The sequence below is a fragment of the Trachemys scripta genome, chromosome 4 (assembly GCF_013100865.1).
Source record: "Trachemys scripta elegans isolate TJP31775 chromosome 4, CAS_Tse_1.0, whole genome shotgun sequence".
NCBI classification, from domain to species: domain Eukaryota; kingdom Metazoa; phylum Chordata; order Testudines; family Emydidae; genus Trachemys; species Trachemys scripta.
The window spans coordinates 61,943,140-61,967,128 of NC_048301.1; the positions used below are offsets into that span (position 1 = coordinate 61,943,140).

The 23,989-nt window shown below is 44.6% G+C and overlaps 1 protein-coding gene across 1 annotated transcript in view; it reads right to left on the bottom strand.

The window, feature by feature from the left end:
• Positions 1-23,989, bottom strand: part of SPTBN5 (spectrin beta, non-erythrocytic 5) — a 134,995-nt gene that overhangs the window by 86,428 nt on the left and 24,578 nt on the right. Inside the window, exons 15-27 of the mRNA XM_034769645.1 lie at positions 22,303-22,402; positions 20,790-20,960; positions 20,173-20,337; positions 19,324-19,550; positions 16,944-17,130; positions 15,569-15,769; positions 13,968-14,084; positions 12,361-12,524; positions 10,554-10,686; positions 7,590-7,735; positions 5,689-5,803; positions 3,092-3,202; positions 1,544-1,723 (exon numbers count right to left, since the gene is read on the bottom strand). Coding sequence (XP_034625536.1) covers positions 1,544-1,723; positions 3,092-3,202; positions 5,689-5,803; positions 7,590-7,735; positions 10,554-10,686; positions 12,361-12,524; positions 13,968-14,084; positions 15,569-15,769; positions 16,944-17,130; positions 19,324-19,550; positions 20,173-20,337; positions 20,790-20,960; positions 22,303-22,402 — 2,017 coding nt within the window. The remainder of the gene's footprint in view (positions 1-1,543; positions 1,724-3,091; positions 3,203-5,688; positions 5,804-7,589; positions 7,736-10,553; positions 10,687-12,360; positions 12,525-13,967; positions 14,085-15,568; positions 15,770-16,943; positions 17,131-19,323; positions 19,551-20,172; positions 20,338-20,789; positions 20,961-22,302; positions 22,403-23,989) is intronic.

The following is a 23,989-nucleotide window of genomic DNA, read 5'->3' on the forward strand; positions in this document are numbered from 1 at the left end:
CATGTGTGCAGATTTCATTTCAACTTGCACAGGTGTAATTCAGAGTCAGGGCTAGCTATCACTCAAATCACTGACATTCCACTCGACACAGTGCAAATATCTAAGGCTCACTGAGATTTAAGTGTTAGGGGAAAATCCATAAATCTAGGGATTTTCAGAGCATTGGAATGAACCAGCAGCCACAGGGGTTTACTGAACTATTGCTGGAAATATGCAAGGACAGACAAGACTCCAATCTATAGGAGACTCTTGAGCAGAGCCAGCCTGAGACCACATAGAGTCTAATGCAACCTTCAGCACATGGGTGCTCATGGCCTTTGCTAAACCATGAAACCCACTTTAAACCCTGCTTCCACTGAGGGTTCCTCCAAAGATTTGGAGCCCTCTGCTCTCATAGGACCTGTGGTCACTAGGGCCAGCCCTGCTGTTTAGTCACAATGAAATCAAACCTGACACAATGCAGAGGGAAGCACTAGATAACCCAGGAGAAGTCCCTTTCTACAATAATGATTATTTGATTTCTTTTAAATAAAAGAACCCACAACATGAACCAGGACAAGTGAACGAATACACAGCTGTCTCTTTATCTAGATATCAACAAAGTAAAAATATCACCTCTTATTTGCTACAACTGCCTTTCACATAATTTCAATGGCCCCGAAGAGCACTCAACAAAGCTAGAAAGAAGGGAAGCAGCGTGGCCCTTTGTGCTCACCAGAACTTGGGGGCATTTGGCAGTGACCCAGAACTCAGCTGCAGGTTAGAGTAGCCTGCTATCCTCTGTGCCAGCTGCCTACAGCACCGTGGGGTCATACAGAGCTGAGCAAATAATTGATCTTTCAGTTCAGTGGCTGAACCAAAGAAATCCCCAAAAATATTTGGTTAATTTGCAACCAAATCTGAATTTTTCAGTTTTTCTCATTAAAACAGAGAACTGAAAAAAGTAAAATGGTTTGGGTCAAAACAAAAAAACTTCCGAAGTTGATTCCAATTGACATTTTGTTTTGAAACTGTCGATTAGAAACAAAATGTTGAAATGGTCCATTGTCACCCACCCATTCCCCTATATACATGCACATACAGATGACACCCACAGAATCACCCACTTGTCCATTTCCTTATCAATACTCATGCTTACATGGACAGATAGGTGTTGGTTTGCAGATATGCGGAGCATTAGCGATTACCATCAACTTCAGTGGGATTTTGCAGGTGCTCGCCCTCTGAGAAAATTAGGTTTATCTCCTTCTCCACTTGCACATTGATGTCAACTTCTGCCAATTGCCCTACACAACATACACTCTCATGTATGTCTGTATATGAACATCCCTTGCACTCTGGCACAATATTTCCCCATCTACTAATACATACTCTCAGCTCTGAGCTCTCATACACTTAGCAAATGGCACGCACAAACACCTGTCTGCACTCACATTCTGTCACATAAACCTGTGTGCCAGACACACATGCTCATGCTCACATAACATCAAGTCAGATTTCTTTGTGCATTAACAGACAGAATACAGAAGGCAGGAGTGCTCACATCTGCTTGAAATTGGTAAAGCTTGCAGGCCTGTTCCAAATGTTCCCTGCGCTGTTCCACTTTAGACTTCAGGGACTCCCAGTTCTCCACGACTGCTTGCTGCTTTGCTTGCAGGTCTGCCACCTGTCTCTCAGAGCACCGGGCCAGCACGCCATCTGCAGCATCGATCAGCTCCTGCAGCTGCAGAGGGGAAAAAGTCATCATGCGGGTTAGGAAGGGGAAGGTCATGGAGGGCCAGTGAGCATCACAGAAATGATAACAAGACCTATATCAACTGCACAAGGCACAAGAATTCAAGTTACACTTTCAGAACAAAGTTTTCTCCTGTGCCAGTTACAGTCACATGGAGTAATAGTGACATCCAGTGTCTGCTGAGGTTCGTCACAGCAGTGCAAACGTCTCATCAGGTCACAGCTCCTCTTTCCACTGTCCCATTTGTAAAGATGGGAGGCTGTCAGGGATGTGTCAGATATGGGTATCCCAGGAGAACAAATGTCCCTACCTGGTTTTTGATAGGGGCTGTTTAGATTAGTCACAGATAGGTTCTTTATGGATATTTGTCTTGCCTCATTTCCCTTTAAAGATATCATGCAGCTGGTTTGGTTAATTCCAGTGTGTCATTCCTTGTCATTCCCAAGGTCTAGGTGTCAGGCCTTTGCCCCTTCAGTGGTATGCTGCCTTAGTAATTTCAATGTAACATATTGTCAGTACTCTGATGTTGCATTTATCAAACTAGGTTACCAAGAGACAAACTGCATGAACTTCCTTCTTACAGCCAGAGCTGGGCATGTCTCTTTGGACAAAACAGGATTTTGTCTGAATAACAGCACTTTTCGTGACCTGAGCCTTTTAAAAAATTTGTATAACAAGCCTCAGCCCCATATTCCCAACTTGCCCTCCTCTCGCCAACCTCTTAAACCTGTCAGAATTCCTGAAGTCTATCCTAGTGAGCTCCCACCTCCCTCTCCTCTTCCATAACTCCCTCTAACCAGCTGGTGAATCCATTGCAGGGCACAGCAATGGAAAAAGCATCTCTCTATTCATTGGATGCCTCTGTCATCCGATGAGAGAGGCATTCAATGAATAGTGGGATGCTTTTGACAGGAGGGATAAGCCTGGCATAAGCACCCATTTCAAGTGGTTATCGGAACCAACCCTCTGACCCATTTCAGAGTCAGCCCTAATTATAAAGCCTGTCTTGTTTTTAATGTTTTAAACCACCCACTTCACACCTATCGCCGATACTCAAAGACATTAAAAGAAAGAGCAGGCTTTGAGGGAGACCATTCCAGGCTCTGACAGACAAGTTAATTGTGGGAAAGTGTTGCTGGAGCTGGCTTGGAATCCAGGCTGTTGGCTGCACATTAAAGAGTATCAGAGGGGAAGCCGTGTTAGTCTGGATCTGTAAAAAGCAACAAAGAGTCCTGTGGCACCTTAAAGACTAACAGACGTATTAGAGCATAAGCTTTCATGGGTGAATGCCCACTTCATCTTTAAGGTGCCACAGGACTCTTTGTTACATTAAAGAGTGTGAGTGACTGATCTCACCTGCTGCTCATGCCCTAAGAGCTCATGTTCAAGGGCCGCATGTTTGCGTAGCTGGGACTGCGCGCCTCTCATGTCCTTAGCAATGTCATCAGGGATGCTCTTGGACTTCTCCTAGAAAGGAAAGAGTTAATGGGAGCTTTGTTAATGAACACCCCAAGACACAAACATTAAGGGTCCACTTCTGAGAGCTTTACTCATGTTACAGGGGACCTTTCTTACTCTGCAAGTAGGGCTGGATTTCCAATTAGGCACAGTAGGCATGTGCCTAGGGGTGCCAGCGTTCTAGGAGTGCCTAAAAGTTAAAAGTGGGTTAAAAGTTAAAAAGTGAATACATACAGCCCCCCTGTGGGCAGCTGGGTTCATGGCATGGGTTGGTGGCCACCCAGCATGTGGGGCTGGAGCAGGGTGAGCGTCTGAGTCAGCCCGCCTGGGGGCGCTGTGAGCCATGGCCAGGCAGGGCGGCTGCTGAAGGTGCTGGGAGTGTCCCAGCCCCTTCCCAATCTCGGCCACCCCACTGCCTCCGCCCCGTGCCGAGGAGGGAGAGGGAACGGCATGACTGGTGCCCCATTCACTTGCACGGGCAGAGCCAGAGCACGGCTGCCACGCCAGGTTGCGGGAGGAACGGAAGACATGCGGGGAACTGCTCGCCCTGGGGAGAGGTACAGTCCCACCCCCCCTTGCACCTTGCCTGGGTGCCCTGGCTCGGGCTGGGAGCACGGTGCATGGCAGAGGGTCTCGGGCCTTCCCGGGGAAGTTGTGTTTATATTTCGTTTTGTTTCATTTATTACGGAAAACATGAAGGTCAGCTGTAGGCAGGGGGAGGGGCGGCGCTGAAGATGCTGTGCCTAGGGGTGCATAAGGTGTAAATCCAGCCCTGTCTGCAAGTAAGGACTTCTCACGGGGACTGTTCAAAGGTATTACTCAATGTAAAGCTGGCAGAATCTGGCCCTAAGACATTATGTGGAATCTGAGTGTAACCCACTGGCAGTGTGTGTTACAGCTTCCTCTTGTGGTTAGTCCACTAAAGGATAATAGCCTACTACTGCTACACTTAATGGAGTAACTTTAGCTGAAAAGGTAGAGATCTGTACTGAAGTGTTGAAGGCTCTATATACACAGGCTACTGAAGACCCATGCAGGTGGTCATTACATAAGTAAGAGGAAGATGACCTGCTGACACAAGGGGTATCCAGAGACACATAGAGCAGCAGATAATTCATCAAGTATGCTGAGATCTACACTGGACTGACCCTTTTGATTTTAAAACAAATAATTTGGAAAATCCCTTGAATTTGGTTGCAAAGAATTCTTTTCAACATGCAAACTGGTAATGTTCTAGAAAAGACAGATAAACACAATGAGGCAGTGGGGCATACAATATCTTTTAGGCCAGCCTAATGGACTAGAAGTAGCACTGTGTGCTATGATGCATGACTACCTCTCAGCCCACAGAAATAAAAGTATGACCAGGCTTGTGGCAAGTGTAAACCTTGAATAGCTCTTGTAGTGGCACCTGATGACCTACTCAAAAGAGACATTGGTAATTAGTTTAGGATCTCAGTCCACTTCTTTGGCAACATACAAACCATCATTACAACTGCCACCTGTTGTCAGCAGTCTCAGCAGAAAGGCCAACGAATGAATGGTCATAACTATGCAATGACCGTTCTAACCTTAGGTGTAGTACATCCAGGTTACAATTGAGGTCCATTAGCAGGGCAGCCTGAGGGAAACATTGCCTCTGGCTGGGCTGACCCTAACCTTTGGATAAATCAAGAGTTTGGGCCCGCAGAGCTTTCAATTCAGCATTTTTGTCACAAAATTAACTATTAATACATTCACGCATATACACAGTCTCTCAAAATCCCAGGTGGTATCTAGTGAGATAAGGGGATGGATTCTCCACTCACTTATGCATCCGAAGAAGTGGGCTGTAGTCCACGAAAGCTTATGCTCTAATAAATTTGTTAGTCTCTAAGGTGCCACAAGTACTCCTGTTCTTCTTTTCACTCACTTACACTAGTTCAAATCAGGAGTAACTCAATTTAAGTCAACGGAATTATGCCAGTGTAAGTGGAGAATCCAGCTCATAAAGTAGCAGAATCCTACAGCTTTGCTCGTTGGAAGCCATGTTGGATTTCCTCCTCTGTTTCACACTTAAGGAGATGCCTTTTTGTTGGAAAATATTCTCTCTAATGTATAGAGAATCAATGCTGTAAAGGGGAGCACAATGAGGCAGTGAACAATAAAGCCTTTTTACTCTGGCTTGATGGACTGAAGTAGCATGACAGCATGTGCTGCAATATGAGGCAATTTAGTCCAGCTTCAGCCTCTTGCTCCTCACAAAGCTCAGCAGGTGTCTAGTCACTTATACAGCTCCAGCAGCCGCTCCTGACAGCAGACCAAGTTCAGTCTTTGAGGGATTCCATAGGAGTCTTTTCCAGCACTTCTGGTTAGAGTGGCTTGTGAGGAATGGGTCTTTTCTGCAGGGAAACTCAATAAGCCAAAGGGAGGAATGGTGGGTGTCCTAGAGACCCTTACAGCACTAGGCAGAAATTAAAGACCCACCTCCTATGTTTTTTCACCAGGATTTTTACCTCAATGTGGGTGAGGGCATCTGTCAGGTCTTGGTAACTCTTGTGAATTGCCTCTGCATCCTTCAGTCGCTCGCCTCGTAACCTGGTCATCTGCAACAACTCTTCCCAGGAGTTCCTGCAAAGGGCCATGGAGAGACAGACCATGCAAGGGTGTGAAATGGAGACAAATAAGATGAATAGAAGGAGCAAAGATTTTAAAAAGACCCCTGTTTAGTCTCTGGCTCCAGCCACCATGCCTGGCTGAGGTGATTCCCTTGAACGCAGGCAGGCAGTTTCCCATCACTGAGTCAATCTTACAACAGTTCCTGTCACAGTCAAATGCAGGCGATTCAATACATGCCATAGTAGGATTCAAAGGAGGTGGCAGCAGAAAGGCAGTCAACAAAAATAAAGGGTAAATCACCCACTCAGTCGCACTGTATTTTTGTGAGCAGTTTATGCCACAGCAGGCTTTTTACATTTTATTTGTAATATGTAATAGGATGATTGAAGCCAAATGGTTTAGGTGCTATTAAACATTTCCTGGACTGGATTTTGGTTTGGGGGTAGGCGAAGGGCCCATCTCATGTGTATCATAGTATACAAAAGGAGAATGAAAATATGAGAACCAGAGAGGGAGAGCCTAAGAGGTAAAATTAGAAGCATGACAAAGTCAGAAGAGTATGTATAAAAGGAGCGCTTGAGAGCATGCCTGAAGAATGAACACACTCAAACAGAAAAGCATGAACTTTTTAGAATGCTTAGAAAAACTAAATCTGTCTGTGTGACTACAGATGGAGCGTGAGAGAGAGGAGGGAAAAGAGTGGTGTCACTCTGCTTAAGCTCCAGCCACAATCCTGGAGCAGCTTGATGTTTCAAATAATCAACAGAGAAATAGCGAACAATGCTGACATTTAAATGGTCCCTATTAGCCTTCAGTGTTACCATGCACTGAGATGAATGGGGCAGCTCGCACCTCTCTGTGATATTAACTCTGTCAGATTCTGAAAAGCTGTATTAGATCCAGTCATGTTTGGAAGATTGTCTTCACAACCACTAGTCATAGCAAGATAGTCCTGAATTCTCATTTATACTAAGGCCCCCTCACACCTCGGTGGCAGGGTAAAGAGGCCTTAGTGTAACTGAGAATTCAGGGCCTCTACTCTTTTTAAGTGAAAGCTAACATTCTGCAGCAATGATGTGCGTGTGGAATACCAGCCTGGTTTAGCTCAATTCAGCCACAGCTTTTATCTGATCCAGCTGGTCCAGTCTGTCCTTCAATGACTTTTTTCCTCCAAGAAATTCAAATTTTGAACAGTAATAATTATACATAGCTCTTTTATAGCACTTTTCTCAATAGGTCTCAAAGTGCTTTACAAAGGAGATCAGCTTCAGGATCCCTGCTTTAAAGGTGGGGAAACTGAGGCACAGAACGGGGGGGGGGGAGTGGGAAGAATGACTTGCCCAAGATCATCCAGCAGGCAGTGGCAGAGCTGGGATGAGAACCTAGGTCTGAGAACCAGTCGAGTGCTCTATTCACTGACCACGCCAACCTGATCATAAAGACACAACTAACCTCCTAGCAGCCCAGTTAAGTGATTCCCTTTAAAATGACACTGGACTCTCACTGATACTGCTTGTTAAAGGTCTCTGGTCCACTGCACAAGCTGCCAAATCAGAAAGCTGATACTATGATGATTTTTTTTAAGAACAAGGCATATTGGCTGTCCTGTGCCAATGAAGTTGCCATTGGCGTCATTTCAGAACAAGCCACATCTCCTTTCAGGTCCTCACTGGTGTACATTTATTAACTAATGAATTGTGTGGGCATGTCTTCCACTTTCCTGGATCTCTTCCCATTTGGTCCCCTGAGGTCGGAACTGAAAGAAGAAGAAAGGAAATAGCCAGTGCTAGTCTCTTACCGTAGCTCCTTCTGCCTCTGCCGGATCTCTCTGGATTCCGAATGCCCATGGTCCAGCAAGTGCTCTGCCAGCTGCTGGCAAGCTGCAACTCTCTTGGCAGCCATTTCTATCTGGTGCTGGAACGTATCATATTTGGCCCAAAGATGCTTTTGAAAGAGGAACAAAAAACAGGGATCAGACTTGGTTTGAGAAGCTACTGTTCCACGTGGATATCTGCTCAGCTGCCTACTGAATATAGCCTAACGGCAGGCAATTGGCAGGTGATCTTAAGGAGATGAAGCTTGACTGTAATTTTGCTCCAAAAGACCAACAGGGTCTATAGATTAGCTAGAAAAATGAAAGAATGCTGCTAGCTCTACAATGCAGATAGACGCAGAGAGCATGTTGCAAATGGTAGAAGCATCCCAAAATAAAAAATAACTGGACACCTGATCAAACATACAATGAAAATTGAATTGAGTTCATATTATTAAATAATATACACGTAAGGTATGAATACAAATGTATATTCAGTGCTAGATTTTCAGTCCGCCTCAGTCCAACCTCGTTTGTGGACACAATTTTGCACAAGCCAAGATTTTTTAAAAATGGGTATATAAAATGAGTGGCCTGATTTTCAAGAGTGGTGAGCACCCAGCAGCTCCTACAGACTTCAATGGCAGATGAAGATAGGTAGTTAAGTGTCTACCCACTAATATTTGTGACCAAAATCTACTAAATGGACACTACTTTAAATATCTGGTGATCAAAATATAGAGTGGACCTGAGCCACAATGCTCAGTGCTGGGATTGGATCCAAATCTGAATTTCCCAAAGCATAAGCATTTTAGTACTCAGTATTCCAGTATGGCTCATTACAGACCCAAGTCATAGTGCTCAGATCCAGTCCTGTAATCAAATTCAAAACTCCTGTTGAAAATTTTTGTAGCAGGAGTGGGAGCCAGAGTTCCAATTCTGGCTCATCACCAATTGAAAAATCATTCATTAATGTTCACGATGCACTTTGAGAACCTTGTAATGAATGGACTGTATGTTATGAAATAGTGTGATGTAAATGAAATAACCATGGACTGACGGTTAGGGCTAGGAAATCCCTCCTGAGCCATCTAGTCTACCTCCCATATACCAGTTAGGACTATCCGCTAAAGTAGTAATCTCCTAATGGTGAACATCATCCTTGTGCAGAGGGCCTACACAAGACCTCTTCCGCACTTAAGTGTTACTAAATTATAACTGCCTTTAATGCTATTGCTTCAGTTATTTCCCTTGGGAAAATTTTCCGTTACAATAAAACTCAGTGATTGACCAAAGTCCACTCTTTATTCTCTGAACAGGGTACAGCACAGGTATGTTATGGTGAGTGAACCCCCCTTAGGATGGGACATAGCTCAGTCTCCATGGTCTATTCAATTCATGCTCTAACAACAACAGTGCCAATTGTGTTGGTGTTTTCAGTGATGTAGACTTCTGTCAGCTAGGCACTGAATGAAGGCCACTCCTACCAAGGTCAACCCTATTGAATATAACTTAATCAGCCATGCAAAATACCAGTGTTTCAGAAAACAAAGTCTCACACCAAATAGTTTTGAACAGTTATACAGAAAACCCTCCCATATGAAGCCTTCCCCTCAGGCTTGCTTCACAAATCTGATGTAAACCTTCTTCTCAGGCCTAGCTCATTTCACTCTCCCCTTCCTCTGAGGGCTATTCCCAACCTCTTTTGCCAGGAGTCAGCTGCCACAGTAAGTCAGCATCGCTTAGCTCTTTTTCAGCCAGCTCTTCTGTTAACAGGGTGGACGTGTTAATCAACTCTGCCAGCCTGTTACAGCCAATGAAACTATTTTATTTTCTAAGCAATGTTACATTTCCCTTTATTAGCTTGTTTGCATTTTCTTTTGATCAGCATTATTCCTTATTTTATCACATTCATTCCTCTCCTCTCTTCTACCCCCACCCATACTACTGTCATGATTTTCATTATGTCATACTTTATGGAGCAAAGTAGATGAGGTAATATCTTTTATTGGACCAACTTCTGCTGGTGAAAGAGACAAGCTTTCAAGCTTACACAAGAGCTCTTATTTAGGTCTGGGAAAGATACTCAGAGTGTCACCGCTAAACACAAGGTGAAATAAATTGTTTAGCATAAGGAGTTAACATGTTGCAAGAGACCATTCAAGGTGAAGTGGGCAGTTCACACTTCTGAAGTTGGAGGACAAAGGTGGGTCAGTGGGTTATAGATTGTTGTAATCAGCCATAAATCCAGTGTCTCTAGTAGCCAGTCTGATTTTTCATGTCTAACAAAGTTATGAATTTAAGCTCCCAGGTTTGTCTTTTTAATAGTGTTGTGCAGGTTTCCTTTGAGGATGAGGACTGAGAGGTCAGATATGGAGTGATTGTTTTGTGAAGTGTTTGTCCACGAGTAATGTGGTGTTTTTGTCTTATCATTTTTCTGTGTGAATTTATTTGAAAGCAAAGTGGTTGTCTGGTTATTGGGTCGTATAGTGCACTAGCTGAGGTACACCACATGTAGTGATAGGCATGTGTAGGACCCCTGGATCTTAAAAGGTGTGTTGTGGGAGGTGTGGATCATTGTAGCAGTAGAAATATGTCTGCAGGTTTTGCATCTACTGTTCTGGCAGGGTCTGGTGCCACTTTGAGTTGGTGGGTCCTAGTATGTGGGGAGCTTGCTTCTGATGATGATGTTGGAGAGCTTTGGGGGTCGTTGGAAGGCAGTAAGAGGGTGTTGGGGAAAGATTTCTTTCAGGGTATGGTCACCATCGAGTATGGGTACTAATTATTTAATGATACCCCGTATGGGTTCAAATGCAGGGTGTGAGATGACAGCTAGCGGCGTGTGGTCAGAGGACTTTTTTTTCTTTATACACAGTCATACTCCATACCTTACATTTTTACAGTATGAAATCAGGTAAACTTTGCTTGTGTTTGGTACCATTAACTCACCAGGACATGTTCATAATCACTGCCATAATCATCAGAGCTGGCCAACTGCCTCTGCTGATTGATCCAGTCCTGCAGATCCTCATACTCCCTCAGATACTCATGCAGACCAAGAGTCTCATCTAGCTTCTTCCCTCTGTTTAGAGACAGCAACAGGGAGAAAGCGGAATATAAATATCTACACAATTCACAGAATAAGGAAGAGAATAAGGGGCTCTCTCCAAGAAAGAAAACTAGGTTCAATCTGAGAGTTCTCACAATAACCCCAAAGACTGGAAATCAAGTTTGAAGGATGGTAGCCTGTAGCCCTGTCAGCCTCTCTACCATTCTCCAACACTGGCTAACTGAGCTTTGCTCTGTGACAGCACAGGAGAATTCCCTCCATTTTTTCCTGATCATTTTTATTTCTACAGATAAATGAGATACTTACGAAAGTGAGAAGGAAACCCACACTACATACAGTGAGGCTCAGTGAGGCAATTGCTGGGAAAACCACCTTATGTAGCTCTGCTAATGTTGCCCAACAAGCAACATTCCCACAATTCGCTGTTTAGGTCTCTTGTAGTACAGTCAAACATCTTTTAAGGATGAGGTAGAGATAAAATATACCAACTTTCCAGCTGTTAATGTGCCTGACCAACCAGAACCGTGGAAATGTTCAGAAGAAATGGCAGTGTTACCCCAACTCTTGGGACTTTATTGCAAGTCTCCCAATATTTGGTGTTCTTCCTGAAGATAAATCTCCCAGTGATGCACTGCTGTCTCTCCTCTAGTTGAATCACAACTGTGCATCCTGGGAGACATAGTCCAGCCAGTGAAGAGGAGAAGGATGGATGAGCAGCTCAGGCTGACACAGTTCAATGTCAAAATGAGACCAAACAAAACATTGCTATTCAGCCCATCACACCAAAACCAAATATTGTGACATCTCTGAATTAATTTTTTTCTGAACTTTCCATTTCATGAACAATTTCAATATTTCGACTTTTTTGTGAGGAATTAGGCTGAAAACAATTGTTGAAGTATCAGAATTTCCTGTGCCTCTGTAAATTCCAACTTTCAACTAAGCTTGTCTCATTACTAATCTTACAAACTTCCTGGCCTCTCTCTGAATGACATTTCTGTAGGGCAAGAAATTAAACAATTCAGGTATATATTTGCTTCTTCCTAGCACTAAATTTGGAGAGTCTAAAAATCTTAGGCATAATCCAGCTCTCTTGGTTTTGAGCATGTAGTCATAAATGGCGGAAGTGATTAATATTAAAGGATGAAAGCCCTCTTGAATTAACAAATCCTCAGACTTAAGGGAAGGTGTAATTCTATCATTACATCTGTCCATTTGGGTAACACACCAAGAAAACAATAGGCACCACTTCCAGAAATGCAATTCCTTTGTTCCACCTCTGAAGTTAGATTCCAACAAGCAGGCAGATGAGTAAGTATGTGAGATAATCGAGCATTCAAAATCACTTTGCCCGAGGATGAAGAACAGAAAAGGGGAAATGAGAGGAATTAGTATCTTCAATAGTAAAAAAATCTTATTGAACAGCTTAGGTGCAACAAATGTACAGAGCTCCTTTTTTATTATTATTTGTGTAGCACTTCAGTACTGCACAGGATACAAATATAGACAGTCCATTTCCTGGAGAGCTCACATGAAACAGATAGAAGAGATATGGGGCATGATCAAAGCCCATTGAGATCAATGGAAAGACTCCATTGCCTGCAATGGCTTTTGAATCAAACCCAGGATGCATTAAGGGACCCAGAAGAGGGAGTTAGCAGAGACAATTATTTTTCTAGCCCATACCTTGCTGTGGCCAGCTCCAGGAACTCCCGGAGCTTAGAGTGAACTTGTTCCTGTGGGGCATCAACCTCATCAAACTGGATGGAGCTGGGGAGAGGAAGGGTTTTGGCCATTTTGCCCAGCTCTAGCATCAAATTCTCGTAAACCTCAATTTCGTGTTCCAATGCCTGATAGCAAGAAAAAATAGCTGAGTAAGTTATCCAGCATCTACAGTCCATTAACCTTGGAAGCAGCCTCAGCCATACCCTGTGAGGCACCAAAAGGAGAAGCCCAGATTTCCAAAGCAGGATATGGGCTTTCCCTGACACAAACGTTCTTAGTTAATATGTTTACTAACTTTTTCAGAAAAAATACAACGCCGAGGCAAATAAACACAATGAGAGAGGCCTGCTACATGGCTGGAAAGGGAAAGATATTCCCAGAATAATGACTAATCTAGCTCTGTTTTCAGCTCTGGAGCAAAGCAGGGCATCTCTATCTCCCTTTGTGACTAAACACTGCACAGCAGGACATAGTTGGTGCTTTGGCTCACAGAAATGAGACTCCAGATCTCTCAGTTTTGGTTTCCAAGTCAAGCTCTTTCCAGATGCAACAGTACATTGAATTTGTCCTTGCACTACTGATCCAGGGATTAGTGTGAATCCACACAGACAAATCAGTCCTGAATTGCAGACACGTCAGTTTCAAGCAACTGAAAGTAATAAAAAAAATCCTCTAGATAGTCAGACTAGTACAAAACTTGTTGATCAGAGCAGTACAAAACTTCAGACAGACGATTTGGCAGACCATGCTGCACCATAGAGAATTTAAGCAGGCACTGCTTAGGAAGGAAGCCTTCCCTGACACTAACTTTTGGGAAAACCAACTAGGGCAGCGGTGGGCAACCTGCAACCTGCTGGGCCGCATGCGGCCCACCACTGAACTAGGGGAAAGAAAGTGTAATGATCTGATTTCTAAAGGTACACAGAGAAAATATTTTTCCACCCATAAATCTGAAAAAGATCCTTTTCATGCTCAGTGTGTGTAAAATGGCATGGGATGAATGGGCCCAGCTTCCTTTGGAGTGAGAGACGTCATTCTATATGTTCATTCATTTTAAAACTTCTCCCACCCAGAACTGGATTTGGGGGTGAAAAGTTATTTATGTCCCTGTTAAAGAACAGATGGTCCCTGCATTCCCCCAGTCCCTTGCTTTATAGCCCTTGCCCTCAACATCCTGAACATACTTTCAGTTGAGACAGACTGAGAAGTCCTCAGCAGCCTGCATCACCGCTTTTTAATCAGTCAGAGTTAATGGTGTTAAACAACGTGAGACATTTATTTTACTCCCAGGGCCTGTGCACTACCTCTGTGGCACTCCTAGACTCTGCTATTCCAAGGAATGACACACAAAGACCAAGAAAATTTTGCCATTACACCATTGCTTTATCTATAAGAGCCAGTCTTCTCCAAAGACAGACACTCAATCTCCAAACCCTTTAAGTCAGGATCTTTCCTACAGTTTGTCCCAAGCAGGCTCCCAAGACTGACTAGGAAGGACCACTGTAGTCTCTGAACAGTCCATGCTACATTCCTCAAGAATAATTACCTGGGCAATAACGCTCAGTTACCTTGTGTTTCTTGAGGAGTTTCAGAGTTGCAGCCTCATCTTTGCCATAGTCTTTGCTGGTCACAAATGGAAGCTTTTCTGATACCCAAGTCTCCAGGTCTGAGGTATTCAGTAAAAACTACCAATTAAAAAAACAGTTATTTCCTTCATAATGTTAATGTCTCTCCTTCAATCTGATGCATTCTAGCTGCAGATTGCACTATAAAATCAACTGTTCCTCTGGGGTCAATCTCAAGAAATTCAGTTCTGGACAATATCACGATCTTCACTGCTTCCACATATTCTAGGCTGCAGGGTTCTCAGACCAGTGTGAGCACCATTTGTGCTCAGTAATAGGTGCAGGGGCACAAAGGATTAGCTTTTAGCCCCCTTACCTGAGAAGATGCTCTTTCAGATAGCAAGTTAAGCTACAGGAACTGGTTTTATTGTTACTGCCTGCAATATACTAGCACGATCTTAGACACACTGTTGAATCAAATATTGTGCAGAAGGACAAGGCCAGAATTGGTGGATCTCTGTTTTAAGAAAGGCCTCTTTTAGGGTATTAAACCCCTAGAATTAATTTTGGGTGCCCCAGCTCTTTCCCTTCACATCAGTATCCAATATTTGATGTTTTCACTTGACCTTTTCACTGTTAGTGCCTGGCACTCTATAACACCAACTTTGCACTTACATACTCCCCTTTTCTGAGGAGATCAAAGTACTTTATAAACACTATAGGGCCTCATAACACCTCTACCATGAAGGTGAAGTGTTATACCTCTTTCACAGATGGGGAAAAAGACACAGATGTGGCTAGATTATCAATGGCAAGTGTTTGAGGAGCACCAGCAAACTTTGTGCAGGCACCTTTGTGTAAAAAATGTATATGCAAACTGGGTTACTGCCCTGCTAATTACCCATTTATGACAGAAAATCTGGATTAGCCAAAAGAGTATTCTTGTGCAATTTTTAACAGGCTCATTTTAAATGCTTGCCTTTGAAACTTTGGCCCCTATTTTGTTAGGGTGAAATTTACTCTGATATGGAGGGCCAGTTTAAGGCCCTCTGTCCCACTTAAACCCCAATTTGGGGCTGTGTGTGGATACTGCCAATCCAAGTGGCTAGTAAGGGGAACACGTGTACCCCAGGTGCACCACTAAGGGGATCTGTTATACATAGGGCCTGATCCAAATCCCATTGAAGTCAAAGGAATTCCCTCCAGTGATTTCAGAGGGTTTGGGATAAGGCCCACAGACTGGAGAGGAGGGCAGAGATGATGGTGAAATAGGAGCAGACCAGGTAGGAACCAGAAGATCTGCAAAGATATGGATCCAGTTGTCCTATCTCACCGAGCGAGTGGTGGAGCAAGGCTGTAGTTAGTTCTCCAAGAGACTAGAATACCAATTTCCGATAGGAGACATTGCTACAGCGCTGCATCCTGACCCACCTCCCTAACACTGCCCAGTGCCCACCATCCACATTGCTCTGGTTTTATGTGGAGGAAACGAACCTCAGCCCTAATGGTCTGAGATCTTAAAACAGATTTGCTTTTTGTGTAAATCACTTTGGTCTCCTCTTAGCCCGAAAAAAAAGTTGGTGTCACTTTGCTGTAACCCATACCTGCTGGAAGCCAACAGAATGTTGCAGCTGCTTCAACCTCTCTTCACATGCCTTCTCCAACTCCACCCAGCTGTTGCTGAGCTCCTGGCATTTCTCCTTTATTCTCTGAAATGAAGAGTGCTTGCACCCAATCATAGTCTTTCCATTCTCCAACACCCTCTGAACTTGCTGTTTGTGGGCATTCACTTCTGCTTGTAATTCCTAGGGAGTGGGAGGAAGGGAGATAAGAGTAAGTGAGGGCAGGACAGTATGCAAGAAAGTGGAACAAAGTGGTCTGAAGTGGGAAATTAGAGGGGTGCACATAGTGTGCAAGACACAGTGGTTCTCTATCTAGATGCTCCCTTCAGATGAGCTGCTTCTGGGGGCAACCTACCAAAATGCAACCTTCTGTTGGCAATAGAAGAGGAACATGTACATTGGAGTCTAGCTCATTAACATGATGCTGTCTGCTAGAAAGCAGCAGGGCTAACAGATATCTGTAAAAGACAACTAAAAACCACAAATCAAATTCCACAGAAATCTTACTCTGTTAAACTGTCATTACACTGTTACACTGCTGTCTTCAAACGTTTTTATGTCAGTCATAGCACTAGAGTGAAGTTTAAATATCTGTTTTATGTTGTCCTGGAGACTGCAGTGTGCATTCATGTCCCTCTGACACTAACTCCCTGATGAGAACAGTAATTATATAGCTAAAACACATACAAGCAAGGAACAGCAGAAGTATTCCACTCAGACAAGAGCAAAATCATTCATTATATTTAGTGTGTAATGTATCAGTCTAAGAATTTTTAATGGAAAACTAGTGATTTCCTCATAATCCTGTGAGAAGAATGATTTCTGCAGGAATTGATAGATACTCCAATTTCATCAGAAATTCCATGTTCACTCTGAAAATCCTCCATTATATGGATGGATCATATGCATGTCTCAAGTTATTGGAATTACTTAACTGGGACAACTACTGTCAGTGACAGTGCTGGGGGAGGGATAGCTCAGTGGTTTGAGCATTGGCCTGTTAAACCCAGGGTTGTGAGTTCAATCCTTAAGGGGGCCATTTAGGGATCTGGGCAAAAATCTGTCTGGGGATTGGTCCTGCTTTGAGCAGGGGGTTGGACTAGATTACCTCCTGAGGTCCCTTCCAACCCTGATAGTCTATGATTCTATGAAATATCAAGTTCTAGGGACTGCATGCCAGGGAGAGTTTAGCTTTAATAACAGTTGTCTCCTTCTGCTTAGTGGGCTCGTTTGTAATGGCATTCTGGGTGGCAAAAGGGAAATGTGTAGCTGTAGGTTTCTAGGTGTGGGGGCTGGGGGGTCTGATATACTCTTTGCTCCCATGACACCTATAGAAGGGGTAACCAAAAGGAGTTACCTTGTGTTTGTGCAGCAGGCTTTGAGCCATATCCAAGGACTTGCCACAGTTGGTGGAGTTGGCAATGAGCAATCGTTCACTGATCCAATTCATCTCCATGTCATAGTAATGGTAGAACTGGTACAGATCCACTGTTGCCTGCAGCAGCTGGTGCCTCTCATCAAGAGGCACCTGCAAAGACTCAAACCTGAGGATCAGATGTTAAAGTGGAGTTATCTCCAGAGTCACCTGTGATCCTGCAATGCAGGCTGTGACAGGCCAGACACTTTCCCATGCTACTACATTCGCCTGGCTGGTACTGTACACATACAGAATGCCTTCTCAGTAGGGCTGCTCTTGGCATACATATCTGTATGTAAGTTATGTGATACGGTAAGTGTATACATTACAAAGGAGAGCAGGCAGGCAGGGGCAGCAGGTTTGTATAATTTTTGGTGGTGCCCAGAATGGTCCAAGTCTCACCCCCACACATCTGCCTTGTAAGTCGATATATATTTTTTAAAATAATGTAAAATGTGAGGACTCTGGGGTGGTGCTGGTGATGAGGGGTTTAGGGTGTAGGCGGGGCTCAGGCAGAGGGTTGGGGAGTGGGGGTCTGCAGGGTGGGCCCGGGGATGAGGTATTCACTGTGCAGGAGGGTGCTCAGGGCTGGGCAGAGGGTTGGAGTGCGGGGTGTGTGTGAGGGCTCTGGCTGGGGATGCAGGCTCTGGGATGGGGCAGGGCTGGGGATGAGGAGTTTGGGGTGCAGGCATGCTGCCCCGGGGCTGGAGCCAGAGAGGAGGACTCCACCCAGCTCTTTCCCCGCTGGTAGCAGCGAGCTCCGGTGGAGGGACCCCGCTCTCATCCACGGCAGCACACTCCCCTCACACCACGGTCACTGCACGTGCTCCTAGGGCCCCTCTCAGGTCCAGGAAGCCCCCTCACTTCGCCTGTGGTGGGTGCTGGGGGAGGGGGGCTGCCATCATGCGTGCGCCTCCTCCCATGCTGCTGCCCCTCACTTTAGCCTCACTGGGGGTGTGGGATGGGGCTGCCCCTTTCCCAGCGTGGGGCAGGAGCAGTGACTGCAGGTGCGATGGCCCCCTGTGGTGGTGAAGGGTCCCGCTGGAAAAGGGAAGGGTCTGTTGGTCAGAGGGGAAAGGGCAGGGTCAGGGTCAGCCTGGGTCAGCCTGCCCTGACACTAGTGGGGGGGGGGGGGCAGGGAGCACTAGGACCCTGCAGTGGCAGTGGATGCTGGGAGCTGGCAGGGCAGAGCACAGCGCAGAGTTGCAGGGGGCTGCCGCATGCTGCCCAGGGCACAGGCAGGGTCGCTTGGGGGAGGCATGCGGGGGAGGCGTGTGGGGCCGGGGGAGAGACCCGGCCCCGAACATTGGTGGAGCTGGGCCCCCGGGCCCTGAATATTGCTGGAGCATGGGCACCACGGGCCCATATAACTTGCTGCCCCTGCAGACAATCCTACATTAATCAGTGTGCAGTCGGTGTGCTTGCACAGGGCCCCCAACTCAGGGAGTCTGATGACAGGGTTAAAAACAAACCAACCAACCCACATACCCAGAAAAACAACAACAACCATTCAGGGCCATGAAGGGGGCAGGGCATCACAGGGGGAGGGCTCTGCCTGCATGTTGTGGCAAGAGCCAATGGGCCAGAGTGGAGACTGGGACCAGCCCTGTAGGACAGGAGACACTGTAGAGTGACTGCAGGCTGAGCACAATTCCCCCCTGCAAGGCCTCCCACCTCAGGGGGCAGGACCCAACCCCCAACCTCCCAGGGACACCTACCCAACTATGGCAGGCCCCCAATTACCACAGTGCACAGGGTCCTAAAATACTTTAATCCACCTCTGCAAGCAGATTTAGGAAGCAGGAGTACAGTTTAACACCCTCTCTAAACAATCAATTCTGCTCCATCTTAACCTGCGTTGGGAATACAGGAAACTGGAATTTACTTTTTGACATTATTGTTTTAAATTAGTGTATTGGAGGGGGGGAATGAGATTCACTTTTGGAGACTTGGTTTAAATCAGTCTTAGTTCACAAGCAAAATGAGTTGTAATGGTCTGAACCTAGTTCCTATTAAATGTTGGACCACCTCACACTTTAGCAAGAAGTTGGTAGGATCGGCTAGGAAGCCAAGGACTGGAATGGCAGGAGTGTCGCAGATTAAGATTGAGGGTCATTAGCAGAACATGAGGCTGGGGAGCAGGGAGTTGTAAAACTGAAGTATGTTAGCATAGTTTTGTGGCAGAAGCTTGTAGCAGAAGGAATGCCTGGCTGGCTTTTCTAGTGGTTAGAACAGGAGATGAGGAATCAAGAACCAAAGTTCTGTTCCCAGCTCTGCCACTAATTCTTTTCTTCTAACAACCGAGAGAACACCTGCTCACCTTTCCAGATATTTCTGCGTCTCATCCAGAATCTTCTGGGAGTCAAAGTGATTGGTTGCCATTTTCTTGGCACAGGACACAATGGAGTTCATTTTCTCAGCCAACTCCCCCGTCTCCTTTTCCAGTTGACTGTGCTGCTTGAGCAGATCACGGCTGGAGCGCAGGTCATGGCCCATCTCTGCATCCTGAAGAACCTTCTCAATCTTTTCTATCTTCTTTTTTGCATCCTACAAGGAGCAGATGAACACGAGCTAGCTCAGACCTTGCCGTATGGGCTTTCTTCCACTTGTCCTCCTCCACTCAGGCCTTCCCAGAAGAAGGCTCCCTGCATTCTACACGGTGCTTTGCAAATCTTTTCTCAGTAGAATAATAGGGAGGGCTCTCTAAAGTTGAGACATCTTTCTGGAACATGTTGATGTGTACATTTTTTCCACATGGCTATCCCTGTCCCAGCCTCTTAAACAGATTTCCCAAAATCTAACCCTTGAAATATTTCAAATGACAAAATATTTTAAAATATCTTAACACTCAGAGATCCACAACTGTAGTTGCACCACCACAAGAGTTCCCTTAAATGATGGTAGTGCACAGCTTCATAGCCTGGTGTCTTTCTCACTCCATTCTCCTACAAGCTTAGGATCCTTGGTATGCTGAGGCCATATAAAACTCCCTGTGTGACAATTATTCCTTTGGTGCTGGGAAAATCTAAAATTTAGTCTTCAACAGGATGGCATCCTCAGGGGCTACTCTGTTTCCTGATCTCTGTGATGAACTTTCTGTGGCAACTGACAACATGGAGAGCAACAGATCAGTCCAGTCCTCCCCCACTGAAATCAATCACCACCTGACCTGGAGGAGTTCCATGAGCTGTTCTTGCTGTCCAGCCTGTCTCAGCTTGTCTCCTCGCTCTATCATTTTGTTGTACAATTTCTCCCACTTCTTCTTCAGCTCTGACATCTTGTTCCAGATAGAATCTGCAGCATAATGGTCATCTTGAATCAGCTGATTTCCAGTCTGGGGAAATATATTTTATTATTCAAAGGTCTCAAAAAGGGGCACAATCAATGCTAATCTTAACAACCTTGATACTTGTGCTTGTTTCTTTCCAATTAATACCATGCAGCATGAAGCTTTCTCCTACACCAAGCCTACCATACCGAAAAACAATGACGGTGGAATGATTCACATTGCTGAGCCCCCTCTGAAATTTCCACTATTACAGGAAAATAACCAAAGTAATAACTCCCTCACTGTATATAATTTGTCTGCACCCCATCACACCTTTACCTGCCATGCTAAGATTTGCAAACTTAGTGTTAAAAAGTAATCAAGACCATCACTTAATCAAAGACGTATTTGTGGTGCAACTGGCTGTGTTGGCCACTGCTGTTTTATGCAAATAGAACCAAACCTATCAAACACTGGCCAAGTTGATAAATCTTATCCAACAATGATTCCACCCTCACCATTATCAGCTCTGCAAAGTGCTTCTTGTTTGCCATCATTTCCTTCTCAGCAGCTTCATGCCACTTCAGTTTGCGCAGGATATTTGTTGGGTCACGATAGGACTCATCTGATGCAATCTTGTACTTCTCTTCCATCCATATCAGCTGCTCAGCAACATCACGGTTGAACTCCTATTAGGGACAGTTAGGATTAAATATATTTAACTCCTAATTGTACAAAGACTCAAGGACACTACTTTGCAGTGGATTCTGAGAACTCCCTCAGTAAATATTTGGTCCTTATTTTATCTAAGTGTTGGAAAGCCCAGTTTCTTTTAGTATGAAAGACAATTTAAATAATCAGCATCCTGCATTGATGGATCACAATCCTGGATTGCTGACAGACTTGAACAATCTTTTGCAGCCCTAATGTAATATCTGTGTTTCCTCCTTTGGACAATATTTCCTACCCCACTGCTTTCAGTAACCAATGAAGACTCAGATTTCAAGCAGAAAATTGAATGGTGACCCACCATTATGACCATGCAGCTCCATGGTGGGAAGCCCAAATACCATTCCTGACATTTCATTCCATATGAAAAATATGGCTATGAGCAATGTAATAACAATGCTTCCCAATTATATAATAGATATATTATAGAAACTTTAATTTGAAGAACCTTTTGGTTAACTAAAAGAATCCTGTCAAGGATTTCCCCAATACCCCAGGACCATTGCAAGTGAAAAACTTTAATGACTACAGTCTACGGAATGCAGAGAGGAAAATGCAAAGTTGTGCATACATAAACAAAGGTCAGGTTGAGGCCTCTTTGAATATCAGATTCCCATAAGACAAATTATTTCTTTGTCTGTGTGATAGAATGATAGTTAATGAAAATGTGACCAAAACCAAACAAACGGGCCAGTTCTGCTCTTACTGACAATGCACCACTTTTACAGCCATGTAGCCACATTTACATCAATGGAGTACTCATGATTAACACTGGTGTAAGTGAGGGCAGAATCAGGGCCAATGTTTTAGAAAGAAACTTTCATTCCACATCAAGAATCTGAACCAGAGGCTTCCTCCCACTGGTTCTGGAGTATAAGCTTCTTCTCCCCAGTTATAATTTTCTGTGGGAGCCCCAACCCACAGTGAAGCATTAACATATGAGCCAAATGGGCTAAGGCCCAGGGTGACGTTCACAAGGGCATTATCTAGTGATCAAGATGCCCAGATGTTTTCATTTCTTGTGTTAATTCAACTCACGGTATACTTCACTATGGCCTAGTAGATATTCTCTGATCACTCCGACAGTGTTAAATGAGTTCCTAATGTGTTTGCCAATACTCTACTGAGCCTACATGTGGGGTCAACATTTCCTAACTTCCTGCTCCTAGGTGAAGTGGGCTGTGGCTGGAGACAGGGAGAGTGGCTCAATATTTTTAGCCTTGGCTCAAGGCAACAGAGAGTGTTAAATTACTGCAGCCCTAAGGTTTCCTCTGGTCAGCTCTAGTGCATCAGCCCTTTCACCTGCAGCTGAAGAGATGCCAGCAGCTTCCTTTTTTTCTGTTCATTACTCTGTCTCAGTCGTTCCCATCGGTTCCGGAATGTAGCCAGTCTCTCTTCGATCCTGCAGAGAAAATAGGACACAGAGCTTTAATTCCCCTATCTGGAATGATGACAAGGCAATGGCACTGGGTTTCCTTGGTCATTCTTTATTGCTAGAACTTTGGGCTAGTTGCTGTTGCTAAGAGTAAGGGTGTGTGTGTGTAAGGCTCACTACCCCATCCCTTTGCACGACCGTGCTGTGTTTTCCAAGATTGAGAGGTTGTGTGTGTGTGAGAATGGCAGCTCCACTGGATACTACTGCCTCTCCTGTGCAGATAGGTGGGAAGGGGATAGATGGACTGGGGGTGGGCAGTCTTATGATTATTATTAAGAACTATTGGTATTACGGTAGCTCCCCAAATGTGCTGAGCACAGTACCTACATGTAAGACGATACAGTCCCTGCCCTGAAAAGCTTTGTGTTTAATTCTCTCCCACCCTCACAAATATTTTATTTTACGACTTAAAGTGATGAAAAAATGAAGGATGTAGTTCCAAGGTTTGTAAAACTCTCCATTTCATTTCTGGGGAGTTTACACAGAGAGCCTGAGTTCAGAAGACAACTTCCTCTAATTTAAACACATGGAACCGAGCCTCAGCTAGCGTAAATCAACCGGTCCATTGAAGCTGATGGAAATACACTAATTTACACCAGCTGAGGCTCTGGCCCATGGTTGTTTTTCCCCAGAGTGAGTCAATTAAATGACAAATATGTCTTTACGACTGAATGGAGACCCCTAGGCTAGAAGAACCGCGGAAAAGACTTAACTGGCACAAGCGTATGTTCCACTATAGCTCAGGCCCAGGCACTATACTTTTGCATTCGAATTTCTCTTTCACCTCCTATCCATGTTCCCATAGTTTCTCTGTATGTGTTTGTTGCTGTTTTTTTTTTTTTTTTAAACTTTGCCCATTTTTCATCCTACTTTTTCCTTGGATGCTCACTGTGCTCAGCTGTGTTCCTCCCCTCCCCACTAATCTCTCCTAAGCAGAATGTGGTCCAATAACATTTAAGCGCGGGATAATGCAAATACAGTGACAAATACAACCTTCACCTCTTAAGTCCAGCTTTCCGCTCCTGTGTGTCTTTTGGCTATTTGCCAATATGAATTCACTTTGGGAAACAGTCAAATGCTCGTCCTCTCTCTTTTCATATTTAAAATTGAACTATGCCACTGTATGTCATGGCACAAGACACCAGAGCCAGTACAAGCAACTTTAAGCATAATTGTAGCTTCTCAGTTTCCCCCAGAACGCTTACCTTCAAACAGTTGTGCTCTCTAAACATACAGGGCCCAATTCTCATTTGCACTAAGGCCCCTTTACACTGCTCTAGCACTGCGAAGGAGCCATGAATTACACTGACTCCCACTTTAAGGCCATGTTATATTGCCAGGGTGGTGTAAAGGGGCCTTAGTTAGATGAGAATCAGGCCCACAGCATGATGATTACCACAGTTATTCCTTTGTGAACTGATTTGAAATCTATTGTATTCATACTAAACATTATTGATACCCTCAAATGCAAGGAACACACAGTTATGTGAGAATTGTAATGAGTTCGTCAATAAAAAGGTCATAGAACCATAGGGTTAAAAGGGACTACAAGGT